This window comes from Phyllobates terribilis, unplaced genomic scaffold, assembly GCF_046119375.1.
Source record: "Phyllobates terribilis strain yellow unplaced genomic scaffold, ASM4611937v1 Scaffold_11__3_contigs__length_659146591, whole genome shotgun sequence".
NCBI classification, from domain to species: domain Eukaryota; kingdom Metazoa; phylum Chordata; class Amphibia; order Anura; family Dendrobatidae; genus Phyllobates; species Phyllobates terribilis.
The window spans coordinates 632233423-632247598 of record NW_027362771.1 but is presented as its reverse complement, the minus strand read 5'-3'; the positions used below and the strand labels follow the sequence as shown (position 1 = coordinate 632247598).

The 14176-nt window shown below is 39.8% G+C and overlaps 1 protein-coding gene across 1 annotated transcript; it reads left to right on the top strand.

Annotated features, from left to right (window-relative positions):
• The first annotated feature begins 4393 nt into the window (after positions 1-4393).
• Positions 4394-8865, top strand: LOC141167514 (olfactory receptor 5G9-like). The gene is made up of 2 exons (XM_073654910.1): positions 4394-4444; positions 7906-8865. The coding sequence occupies exons 1-2, from the start codon at positions 4394-4396 to the stop codon at positions 8863-8865; spliced, it is 1011 nt and encodes a 336-aa protein (XP_073511011.1).
• The last annotated feature ends 5311 nt before the right edge of the window (positions 8866-14176 follow it).

Genomic DNA, 14176 nt, shown 5'->3' with positions numbered 1-14176 from the left:
TTGAAACTGCCTCACTAAAGTCTCTAATGATCTACTAACAGCTAAATCTAATGGTCACTACTCCCTGCTGATTCTCCTGGATCTATCTGCAGCATTCGACAATGTGGATCACCTGCTCCTCCTCACTATGCTCCACACTATTGGCCTCAAGGACACTGTTCTCTCCTGGTTCTCCTCCTATCTCTCTGACCGCTCCTTCTCTGTGTCTTTTGCCGGCTCCTCCTCCTCTCTCCTTCCCCTTACTGTCGGGGTTCCTCAAGGTTCAGTCCAAGGCCCCATTCTTTTCTCCTTATACACTGCTCCTATTGGACAAACAATCAGCAGATTCGGTTTTCAGTACCATCTCTATGCTGATGACACCCAATTATACACCTCTGCTCCGGACATCACCCCTGCATTACTACAAAAGACCAGTGACTGTCTTTCTGCTGTGTCTAACATTATGTCCTCCCTCTGCCTAAAACTGAATCTGTCAAAAACTGAACTACTCATATTTCCTCCCTCCACTAACCTACCTGTGCCTGATATTGCCATTTCCATTTGTGGCTCAATCATTACTCCCAGCAACAATCCCGCAGTCTTGGGGTCATTTTTGATTCACATCTTTCCCTCACTCCTCACATCAAATCACTTGCTCGTTCATGTCATCCACACCTCAAAAACATCTCAAGAATCAGGACATGTCTCACCTTTGACTCGGCAAAAACTCTTACTGTAGCTCTTATTCATTCTCGTCTCAACTATTGCAACTCTCTATTAATCGGTCTCCCTCTTACTACACTCTCCCCTTAACTCAGCAGCTAGGATCATATTCCTCTCCAACTGCTAAACCGATGCCTCTTCCCTGTGCCAGTCATTGCATTAGTTACCCATCCAATATAGAGTTCATTTAAACTTATCACGCTTACCCACAAAGCGCTCCATGCTTCAGTACCCCCCTACATCTCCTCCCATGTCTCAGTCTACCACCCTACACGTGCCCTCCGTTTTGCCAATGACTTAAAACTAAAATCCTCCATAATCTGAAATTCCCACTCCCGTCTCCAAGATTTCTCGCATGCTGCGCCCATTCTTTGGAATGCACTACCCAGGACAGTTCGATTAATTCCCAATACCCACAGTTTCAAGTGGATCCTAAAAACCCATGTCTTTAGACTGGCGTATCATCTGAACACACTATCTGTCCATCCCAGTTTTCCCCCATATTAAAATATTCTTCAATTTCAGGTTCATACCATCCATGTACTTAATAGCCTTGGTCAGGACTGCACACATACTGGCTGGTGACCAGTTCATGTATTAATATTTATCCTATTTAGTATATCAAGGCTGCATTATGCAATATATGTACACTTTACCTTTTGTGTCTCCCCCATTTCCACATAGACTGTAAGCTTGCGAGCAGGACCATTACTCCTTTTTATTTGAGATATGCTTATTCTGTATTGTCTGTAAAAGTCCCCCCTAAAATTGTAAAGTGCTGCGGAATATGTTGGCGCTATAAAAATAAAAAAATATTATTATTATTATCTCTTCAAGAAAGCTTACAGCCTGCCATGACCTTGCCTGCTGCCACCTCAAAAACACCGGAGCTGCTGCAACCCCCCAACCTACTGTCTCTTTCCCCATCATCCTGTAGAATGTAAGCCCACAAGGAGAGGGTCCTCTTGCCTCTGTACCTGTCTCTCACTATTAGTATGTTCATTGTAATTTCTATTTGGGATTTGTATGTAACCTCTCCTGTAAGTATGTAACCTCGTGTAAACCCTAGCTTTCACATGAGGATCTTAATGGTAGGCATGGGGGTCAGAAGCAGACCTTCAGCTATTATAGCAACCATTTGGCATGCCCATGATGTGATTTCAGGTGAAATTATGCGCCCCCCCATGCAGGCGTGTGTTAAATGCCGCTTTCAGAGATTAACTGAGGCATTAAACAGATAATCAGCTCCACTCCACCCGCAGCTGTTAGAGGCACATGATGGCTGAGTAAATCAACCATCATGTGCAGGTAAGATGTCAATACAGGGATTCGACCTTTCATGTACAGACACGCCAAAGGTTGTGAAGGGATTAAAACAGACTGTTATGGTGAAAGCAAGTGGGTGCCCTCGAACGGGAATTGGATGTTTCGCCCCAAGCAGTTTGCCCCCAGCAGCTCGCCCCCAGCAATTCGCCCCCGGGTACATTTCGTCCCCAGCATTTGGCCCCCAAGATGTTTTGCCAACGCACATTTCACCTCCGCACATATCACCCCCAGTTAACGCAACGTCCGGGAGTGAAACGTGCTGGGGCGAAATGTGCGGGGGCAAATCTTCCTGGAGGCGAAATGATAGGGGAGAAATGTGCGGGGGCGAAATGTACCTGGGGGCGAACAGATGGGGGTGAACTGCTGGGGGGGGCAAATTGCTGGGGCGAACTGCTGGGGGCAAAACTTCCCATAACCCCCTTGAAGAGTGGCAAGAGGCCAATCTATAAAGGTCGAATGATTGTGGAATACATGTCTTTTCACCATAGAGTATGCAATTGTATCATCTCATGCTTGCCAGTGAGTCATTTTCAGTTCCGTGCTGTAATCAAATGATGTTTGACTATAACTTACTGAAGCCATTCTCATGCGTACAGGCCGATGAGGACTGAAGTGCCACGGGTCCACAGCTCTCTGGAGGTGGTCTGAGGATTGTCCTTGACTGATCTCACAATTCTTCTTCCCTACCTTTCTGATGTTTTTCTTGGCCTGACACTTCTGGCCTTAACAAGAACTGTCCCTGTGTTCTTCCATTTCCTTACTATGTACCTCACCGTGGAAACTGACAGGTTAAATCTCTGAGACAGCTTTTTGTATCCTTCCCCTGAACAACTATGTTGAATAATATTTGTTTTCAGATCATTTGACAGTTGTTTTGAGGAGCCCATGATGCCACTCTTCATAGGAGATTGAAACAGGAGAACAGCTTGCAAGTGGCCACTTTAAGTAGCTTTTCTCATGATTGCATACACCTGGCTATGAAGTTCAAAGCTCAATGAGGTTACCAAACCAAAAAAAGTGCTTTAGTAAGTCAGTAAAAAGTAGGTAAAAGCATTTAAAACAAGAAAATGATAAGGGTGCCCATACTTATGCACCTGTCAAATTTTGTTTGAATGCAGATTGCACATTTTCTGTTAGTACAATAAACCTCATTTCAAGGCAGAAACATTACTGTGTCCAACAGTTATTACATATATCAAACTGAAATAGCTGTTGCAAAAACACCAATTTTTATAAACATTAAGCTTAAGATTAATAGGGGTGCCCAAACTTTTTCATATAACTGTATGCTATAGCTTGTTTTTCCCAAAGAATCCATTCAGTGCATCTTTGTAATGTACCAATAATACCAAATTGATATAAGGGACAAATAGCATCACATAGTGACTGTATAATATATCATACAGGGGTCAATACCACCCCACAATATGACCACACTACATACTACCACCACATAGTAACCAAACAATACCACCATACTGATCATTAACATAAACCACAGTACTAACAGTAATATTATCAGCAGTTACATTATCACAAGAGCTCTGTAGATAGTTCATAGTACATAGTGTAAGTGTACAGGTAAATCCAAGGACTTACCAGTGGGGCCTCTAACTGGCTTCATACATGATTTTCGTCTTTTTCCAGCGCTGACTATGACTTAATCCTTTTACGAGTTGTCTGTGCAGAATGGAATATCTGGTTGCTTCTAGGTTACCTTCCTCACATTTTCCTCCACTTCTGTACTGCACCAGATGAAAACAAGTACCATCCTGGAGTTCTGTACAGCAACAATGTCCCCAAAATAAAAATATGTAAAGGGTAATGCTGTCCTTTGCGGCACTCTCAAATTCCCCCTCTGTGGTCCCCATACAGTAATAATGCAGATGTCCACCTTAGCAAAGCAAATACAATAGTAAAATGCCTCTTTGTGCCCCCAGACAGTATTAATATTTATCTTTATGCTCACACAATAAGTATTGCCCCCCCCCATCCCCATGGTAATACATACAATAATAGCATCCATTTTTTAAAACTCTCTGGTATTTATGTAACATAATGTGTCCCTCTCTGGCCTTCAAATAGCATATTGTTATCCACTCTGGTTCCCGTGTATTGTAATGTCCCTCTCTGTGGCCTCAATGCAGTATAATGGCCCCCTCTTTGGAACACATTAAGTATACTGTCCCTTCCTTTGGCACCATTTAGCATCATGCCCCCATCAATGACCACACCCTTTGTATAATCTCCACCTCGTTAGCACTCATGGAATTTAAAAAAAAAACACAATTTTACTCAACTTTTCCATCTCTCACGATGAGCAGCTTCTTCTTCCGGCTTTAATGCATCTTTGCAGTAGGCAAAAATGAGTCACATCTGCAATGTCATCTTCTACCGCCGGATGCAGTGTGTGCAGGTATTATGGGGTGGGAATCCAGAACACAAACCAAGCTGAAACTAGCAGTGGCATCAGCAGAGCCACCCCTTCCCGATGCTTGCTCTTAGTCGCACAATTCAGCAGGCCAGATCGAGCCTGTTTATTGGTCCCTGAAAATCAGCTGGTATCAGTCTCTTAATTAACTGCTTTTGTCTTTTTAAATTTCCATTCCTCCAGTGGGCAGAATTTTGGTAACTGGCAATCCAAGAGGCAATATGGTATTATTAAAGCACAATTGTCCAATAAATTTCCTCTGAGGCTTTGAAAATGGACTAGAGGTGATTTTTTTATTGGGTGATACTAGGACCTAGTTGTAGGGTACATCTACTCCTCATTGCCTGTTTATGGTAACTATGGGGATGGACTGGTGGACTTGAAGGCAGATTTGCTCTCCGATAGTCCGGTGATTGGCTTATTGCTTCAACAATGGTGCCAGGTTACATGACATGTTAACTGGCTTAAGGATTGAATTTGAAATAAAATCTATAGCTGATATCCATCCAACAAAAGAGTTTAAGATGTGTGTTGTGTCTTATTGGACTAAGGGCAGCGGGAGGGCCATCATTGGTAAGAGTTGAAATATTGATCTCTGCTGTCTGGATGACTCCATACCATTTAGTGAAGGTGTCACCAACTGCAGATTCCCTGTTGTGTTGGTACAAGTTCAATTCCAGTTTAAGGTTAAGCAGCAGAATACCTGTGTTTGGTCATATATGTTCTTACTGTTATCTGTTTCTGATCAGTGGTGTTTTGATACCTCCATATGTTACGTCACAGCAGCTTGTTGATTACTGTGAAGATGAAATGGTGGATTTGAAGATAGACTTGATTTTCGACGATTAGCATATCACATTGAACTATCTTGATAATTTACATGTTGTTACGGATCTTAAAGTAATGATGGCCACTCATTTTTCTTTACTTAGCTGCTTTTTTCTTGCCATAATACAAATTCTAACAGTCTATTCAGTAGGACTATCGCTGTGTATCCACAAGACTTCTGCATAACACAACTGATGGTCCCAACCCCATTTATATGGCAAGAAATCCCACTTATTAAACCTGACAGGGCACACCTGTGAAGTGAAAACCATTTCTGGTTTACTACCTCTTGAAGCTCATCAAGAGAATGCCAAGAGTGTGCAAAACAGTCATCAAAGCAAAAAAAGTCATGAAAATACAGAAAAATCTTTAAATGAGAAGGTGTGTCCAAACTTTTGGTCTGTACTGTACACTGTATATCTAGTATATATGAGTAGTTTGCACATACACTGACTCAAAGCAGTATTACTGAGTCTTCAGATTAAAACGTTACATAAACAATTGTATCTAACTATACCTCAAAAGATGAGAACACAAGAGACGAGGAAGCAATTATCAAGAGGATCTCCATAGGTTTATTATCCACAGTCCCTTAGCTCCTTATTGTATATATATACCGTTAATTCTTCAATGTCTTATGTTGCATGAAGCAGCACATTGCATTCAGAGGAATTCTGCTGAACAAATACATTCTGGAACTTTTCAATGAACTTTGTTGGGAATAATCACAAAAAGTCCAGTGGTTTGGTTCAACAGCAAATATTTAAGCAAGAACATGGAAACACCTGATGTAAGTACAGAAGGATGAACTTAAGTACTTAAGTCTTAAGTACTTAGGAAACTTCAGGTCTACTGTCAATAGTAGCTAGGATTAGAATCATAGAATCATAGAATCATAGAATGGTAGAGTTGGAAGGGACCTCCTGGGTCATCTGGTCCAACCCCCTGCTCAAAGCAGGATTCACTAAATCATCTCAGACAGATGTCTGTCCAGCCTCTGTTTGAAGACGTCCATTGAAGGGGAACTCACCACCTCTCGTGGCAGCCTGTTCCACTCATTAATCACCCTAACTGTCAAAAAGTTTTTTCTAATATCTAATCTGTGTCTCCTCCCATTTAGTTTCATCCCATTGCTTCTAGTCTTTCCTTGTGCAAATGAGAATAAAGATGATCCTTCTACAATGTGACAGCCCTTGACATATTTGTAGACAGCTATTAAGTCTCCTCTCAGTCTTCTTTTTTGCAAGCTAAACATTCCCAAATCCTGCAACCGTTCCTCATAGGACATGGTTTGCAGACCAGTCACCATTCTGGTCGCTCTTCTCTGAACTTGCTCCAGTTTGTCTATGTCTTTTTTAAAATGTGGTGCCCAAAACTGTACACAGTATTCCAGATGAGGTCTGACCAAAGAGGAGTAAAGACCGATAATGACTTCACGTGATCTAGACTGTATGCTTCTGTTAATACATCCCAGAATTGTATTTGCCTTTTTTGCTGCTGCATCACACTGTTGACTCATGTTCAGTCTATGATCTATTAGTATACCTAAGTCTTTTTCACATGTACTGTTGCTTAGCTCTATTCCTCCCATTCTTTATATGCTTTTTTCATTTTTATTGCCCAGATGTAGTACTTTGCATTTTTCCCTGTTAAAAACCATTCTGTTGGTTGCTGCCCACTGCTCCAGTTTATTTAGGTCTTTTTGAATCCTCTCTCTCTCTTCTCTAGTATTAGCTATCCCTCCTAGCTTTGCGTCATCAGCAAATTTAATCAGTTTACCCTCAATTCCTTCATCTAAATCATTGATAAAGATGTTGAACAATACAGGTCCCAGGACGGAGCCCTGTGGTACCCCACTTGAGACATTCATCCAGCTGGATGTGAAGCCATTTACAACCACCCTTTGAGTCCGATCACTAAGCCAGTTATGAATCCACCTAACAGTTGCCTGGTCCATTGCATACTTGGTCATTTTTTCAATAAGGATGGTGTGAGATACTTTGTCAAATGCTTTGCTGAAGTCAAGATATACTATATCTACAGCATTTCCCTGATCCACCCAGTCAGTGATTCTGTCATAGAAGGAAATTAAGTTATTCTGACATGACTTGTTAGTTACAAACCCATGCTGACTCTGGTTAATCACTTCATTCTTATCCATGTACTTACATACATGTTGTTTAATAATTTGTTCAAAGATCTTTTATCTACGTACCCACGATAATGTAAAGCATGTGTGAATAGGGCTCTACATGTCATACCAAAGGTTCATGTACAGGATACTGAGGTACAGGATCACTATACATGTATGTAGGAAGAATTCTCTCATTTTATAGATTTTATAACTGTTTTTTTATCTTTCTATTAATATTAACTAAAGAATATTAAGGTCAATTGAGAAAAAAAAGTCTCTCAATTGTCTATAAGGAAGGAACCATATCAGTCCGTCTGACATCTGTCAGAATCTTACGGCCCATTACATAATTAAACTCTACAAATCTACAATTGCACTTTTGGAAGTTTGCTTACGTCATTGCTATAATTGCATATATTACCATATTAATGTATAATCAATATCTCCAATGTCCTTCTTCTTTGTGTCTATGCTTAATATGTAGGGGAACAACCTGACTGCGACTACAAAATTTTTCCTCTTAGGGTTCCAAGGCAGCCCATCTGTAAGAATTTCCTTGTTCTGTTTTTTCCTGGTGGTTTACTGTGGGACAATATGTGGGAACCTCCTGATCATCACCCTGGTGTCCACCAGCAAGAACCTCCACACTCCAATGTACTTCTTCATCTCACAACTGTCTGTGAATGACATCTTCTTAAGTACATACATTGCTCCCAACATGCTTCATATTCTATTAAATAACGGTGGGATCATTACTTTTACTGGTTGCATTTGTCAGTTTTATTTCTTCAGCACTGCAGAAGCATCTGAATGTTTTCTTCTCACGGTGATGTCCTTTGACAGATATGTGGCCATCTGTAATCCCCTCCGTTACACGTCTATAATGACAGATGAGTATTGTGCTAAATTATCCGTCACTTGTTGGTTGGTCGGTTTTTCAATAATATTGATCGACACTTTTACAATATCAAAGCTGAAGTTCTGTGGACCAAACACCATTGACCATTTCTTCTGTGACCTTCTTCCCTTACAAGAAATGTCCTGCTCTGACATTTTTATTCTTCGATTAGAAATTTTTTTCCTTAGCATAATATCAGTTATCATACCAACAATAATAATCATTTTATCATATTTTAATATTATTGTAGCAATCTTAAGGATCCCATCCAGTACTGGTAGACATAAAGCTTTCTCCACCTGTAGCTCTCACCTCACTGTGGTCTCCATATTCTACTGGACCATGTTTAGTGTTTATGTTCTTCCAACAAAAGTAGAAACCTTGAACATCAGTAAGATCCTATCTCTGATATACACTGTGTTTACCCCGTTAATCAATCCTATGATTTATAGTCTAAGAAATAAAGACATTCATAAAGCTTTGAAAAATATAATCCAAAAACATAAAAATGTAATGATCAGGCTTGGCGCTAGCCACTCTGTTTAGGAAAGTCTTGGAGGCTCCTTGTTTTCACTCTTCCAACTGTCTGAGGCTGAGTAGTCAAGAGGTCCTAGGTCAAAAGCCAGGAGGTTACGTCATAGACCAAAGAGTGAGACAAAAGCGTAGTCAGGTCACAGTCCAGGGTCAGAAATCCAAGAAGGTAGCGGATCATGACAAAAGGGCTAGGCAAACATAAGTTCAAAGACAAATTCGAAGTCAATCAATAAAGATCAGACAACAACACTTGGAGCACAGAGCAAACATACACCTCATGCGCAAAGTTATCATTTCTTAACCCTTTACTTGTTTAACATAAATTAAAACACTGCTAAAGTTAAATGTAAAAATGATTATTTTTTTCCAGTGTTAATATATTTTTTTTCTTTAAAACACAAAAGATGATAATGCAGAAAAAAAAAAAATAGTATTTGTTCATTTTGGCTCCATCACTGTCATCCCATATTGTTGAAAAAAATGAATAAAATAAAACAATCTTACTGTTTGTGACAAAATGTGCGTGTCACTCAAAGCACTGATTTTATACCTATTAGTGTAATTTACTGTACACCACCATAATATTTCCAACGCAATCTATTAACAAAAAGTAAAAAAAAAAAAAAGAAAATACATAATTACTGTATATATTACTGTGTATAAAAGAACAATTTTACTCTAGAACTGAAACAATGTGCTGACCGGACTTTTGTTGTAATTTTGCATACACCACCACAATATTTCGGCAGCTTGTTTTAATAATTTAAAGAAATAACCATTCTTAGCCTTGTACACCAGGCAGTAATCACTTTTGAGAGCTTCTACCAGTCCAAGCTAATCTGAGAATTCATTTTTTTTCAGGACAAATGTACTTTATGTTAGTGGTAAATTTCATTCGAAATGTTTTGTGTTTAATATAGAAAATATTGGAAATTTACAGAAAACTTTGAAAAATATGATACTTTCTAATATTGATTAATGTATGTTCTTAAAACAGATAGTAATTCCAGACAAAAATAATAAAATAAATAAATTTATCATATGTCTACTTTACCTTAGCAAACTTTGGGAAAAATCTTTTTATTTTCTTAGGATTTTAGATTGAGCACCAATTTTTATTGTTTCAAGGAAACTTACAAAAGCTTTTTTTATGGACCTATCTAGTTTTAAAGTGACTTTGAAGAGCCTATAGTGTACTATAGAAAATCCCCAAAGAAAACCATATTTCTAAAATGTCACCACTCAAAGTATTCAAAATTGCATTTAAGAAGTTTGTTATCCCTTCTGGTAGTTCACAAGAATTATTACATAGTGGAAAGAAAAATGTAAAAACAAAATCACTTTTCTAAAACTAAAATGTTGTTTTAGCCGAAATTTTTTAATTTTCATAAGAAATCAAAGTAAGAAACTAGATGACAAAATTTGTTAACAATTTTTTACCTTTGGACCCATATTTTTTAATTTGCACAAGGGGTTAAAGGAGAAAAAGAACCCCACTCTTTATATGTTCCTCAGTTTCTACTGAGTATGCCAATACACCATGCATGGTCAAAAACTAGTGTTTGGATACATCACAGAATTTATAAAAGGAGTACCATTTTGGAGTGCAAATTTTTCTAGAAAAGTTGGTAGATCCCATGTCACATTAGCAGAGCACATGAGATGCTAAAATGCACAACCATCAAAATAAACTACATTTTGTCAACTGGATCCTAAAAGGAATTGATCTGGTTGGATTTTGAAATTATGTTCCAGGGTGGTTCCCTCCCTCAATAGACCTTTGTCAAATTTGGGATCATCTCAGGTTGAACACTGTGCATTATCATAATAATGAGACCATTTTAGGGTTACTTTGAAGCATAGCTTGGTCATCGCCATGTTGTAAATCAAAACATTATGTAAAATACCTCCACACACGTGCAGCAATTAGTACCCAAACTTTATGATTTCTACCACTTCAATGGGAGTATAATTAACAAAAAATGAAGTGGGAATATGTGCTAAACATTGCTGATCATATTAAATAAATCTCAATAAATCAAGAAACTGACCAAAACCTCTGAACAGAATAAAGCAAGTGTGAACAGGTGCAAGCTGTTATGGCTACATAATAAACTGTAAACCAAAATAACACAGCTGCCTCTGTGAGCGCTAAGATGTCTGCAAAGATTCAATATAGTAAATTTGAAATGCAGTACTACTATACAGAATATTCCTATAAAATGAGGGTAGTTAATGCATAATATGGTCAATTCTTGAGAGCTCATCGGTTATTACAAGGCGACCCTTTTTTGGTTTTGATTTTTTTTTTGTAATTTACTATCAAAGGTTTTTATTGACTCATTTTCTGACTGAGCACCACTCCAATCAGTGTAATACTGTTTTTAACTAGTGCTGGATCGTACCTGCCCTTTAAATTTATACACTTTTAGCCAGGGAGAGGCATCATATTAGGATTAGGGTCGCATCAAAGAAAGTTACGCCTTGTCACGGCTGATAAGCTCTAATCAATTGTGTGATGATGAAAAATCATCCTTGTTCTAAGCTTTTATTGTATCTCACCTACATACAGAACCCCCCGTTGGACATTTGGCACATATAAGTAAGTACACCCTATTAGGTGTGAAGAAGCTGAAAATTCCTGGAATCTTTTAGTCCTTATGTGAGTTGGGGATCTTTTTCTTCTCCGTGGTCATTATATCCGGAGGCTTTGCATTTTTTTCTGGTTGCAGGGAAACGTTCATGTACTTGTTAGAGAGGAGAGGGAGCTTCTGACAATGATGCTAATTAGATTTGGGATCTGCCTAAAACATAGAAGTGAGGGGTTTGGAAAAATACATTTCATTTGGGTATCTTTTTGTAATAAAGGTTGCAGTTTACATGCTGCTCCCCTTCACACCTCTAGATTTGGATTGGATGTGACTATTAGAGGCACCCAGTTGCTTTCGTCTTTAGTTTTGTAATGTAGGAGATGATTCTTTGATATTTGGTGACTCTTGTAATCTGGTTTTTAATTGTTATTGGATGTTCACCCTGATTCAAAAGGGTCTTTCCGAGGCCACAAAAGTGTTTGTCTCTCTCTATAGGGTTGGAAAATATCCAATTGTATCTGATGGCTTGGATGTAGACAAAAGCGTTTTTTATGTGTTTTGGAAAAAAACTGTCTCATGTAAGGTATGTTGGACGGTCAAATGGCTTCTGATACCAAGACATCTCTAATTCATTGTTCTATAGCTTAGCAGTGGTGTCCAAAAACTTAATTTCAGTACTGCAGTAGTTGAGTGTTAAAATGATGGTGCTATGAAACTGATTAAAGTGTTCATGGAACGTTTTTACCTATTGCTCTGACTCTATCTAGATGATTAAAATATTGTCAATGTAAGAATAGAAGGCCAGAGGCCTGATGGGACATGAACACAATAAGTCACTTTCAAGCTTGGCCATGAAAAGATTTGCATATTGTGGAGCCACATTACTTCCCATCACAGTACCATCTCCTGTAAAAATATGTTGTTATGAACCACTACTCGCCACTACTCAATACTCGCCCAAGCATCACTGTGCTCGACAAGCTCTGCTAGTATTTCTGGGTTGCTCGGGCTGGAGCTCGGGTCCCAGCCCTGAATGTTTGGCTTTCTTTAGAGAGACAATGAATATGCAGACATTGCTTGACATGCACTGTAATGCCGTAGCCATGTTGATTTTGGGCATTACAGTGATTGGCTGGCCACACAGCGTCATCAGGTCTATATAAGACCTGGTGCCGCTATGCTAGTCACATTCTACCCAGGAAACAGGCAAAGTAGGGAGAGGTGCTGCTGCGTCAGGAAGAGATTTGATTGTTTATAATTAGTATAGGTATTCCACAGCATATCTATATATCCATCTGAACTAACAGTCCTTCTGAGGACTAATCCAGCTGCATGAATGCAGTGGTGATAGCAGGAGTTAGGCAGGCAGGCAGTGTATGTTGCAGACTGCAGTGTATGGTACAGCACAAGAGGGTCCATTGCATGATCTATCTGTTGCTGCTTCACGTCACAGAAATTTGTAGACGTAGCCCCAGTTATCATGGTCCACGGCTAATTAATTTTTCTTTATCCGGGTGATTTGCTTAAAAAGCAAGGAAGGCATTGTATGTAGCATACCGAAGTGCATAGCTGCACAAGAGGGTCCAAGGCACGTTATGACTGATCCTGCTATTACAAATATTTGTAGACATAGCCCCAGACATCAGAGGACAGGGCTAATTTTTTTTTTATCTTAATCCTGATTATTTGCTTAAAAAGCAATCCAGAGTACACCATTTTTTCTGCTCCATTTGCTTGTTAGCACTGCAGAATACAGCCAGGTCCTTTCCATATTACAGCACTAGAAATCCAGAAATTTGAACTGAATGTGGAAAATATTGGCCTCCATTTCCATTTTGTTGCAGTGTGTCAGTAAAGCTATTCACACTAGGTCACCGTGGTTGTCCATCAGATGTGTCACATATAACTGCGGTTCAAATCCTGCCATTTGTAGTAAACTTGGAAAATATTGTCCTCAATTTAAAATGAGGAAGGTGCATGGCAAGGGACAGGGAAGTGGACCTTATAGTGATGGTGCCATCAGAGGCCATGGCCGTGGCCATGGGTAAGCGGAAATTGTGCCACAACAAACACCCACAGCAGTGTGAAAAGGTTGTTGATTGGATAATTCCAGTCACTTTGCGACCACCACCACCACCCTGTCTTTGACACGGTTAAGTCTTAGTAGCCGTGAGTCTGGACCACATATTCATCACTGATACTCCTTCCTCCCACCATGCCGAGTGCCCGGAGACAACTGATCCCACACTGGGATACTCAAAAGAGCTGTTCACTTTTCCATTTATAGATTCAGGGCTCTCGCCTGGCCAGCTTCAAGTGGGTGAAGAGGAGAATGCATGTAGCGATGCCCAAATATTTGAGCAGCCATGGTCACATGAAGACAACAGTAGGAAAGGGCAATGATGGTGAAGATGCACAATTGCCAGAAAGTCAGGAGGAGGACCAGGGTGTGGAAGTGGAAGACGAGGTATTGGATGATATAGTAACTGACCTAACCTGGCAGGGGGACATGCAGAGCAAGGACAGCAGCACACAGGGGGAGGGAGTCATAGCACCACAACAGTCAGGAAGAAGCAGTGTTGTGGCCGCAGACAGAAGGTGGGAAAGAGTTCCCTGTAACACCAACATGACCGAAGCTGCTAGTACAACTGTCAGGTCTTCCCGAGTCATTTGCACCACCAGCCAGGCCAGCATCAGCAGGTGTAGCAAAACTAGCAGCCTGACCACCACCA

What these genes read in the sequence shown, in the direction of transcription:
- LOC141167514 (XM_073654910.1), top strand. Translation starts at nt 4,394, where the DNA reads ATGAGTCACATCTGCAATGTCATCTTCTACCGCCGGATGCAGTGTGTG. An exon ending in GCCGGATGCAGTGTGTGCAG is followed by an intron (nt 4,445 to 7,905) that starts GTATTATGGGGT and finishes CTTAATATGTAG; the next exon opens with GGGAACAACCTGACTGCGAC.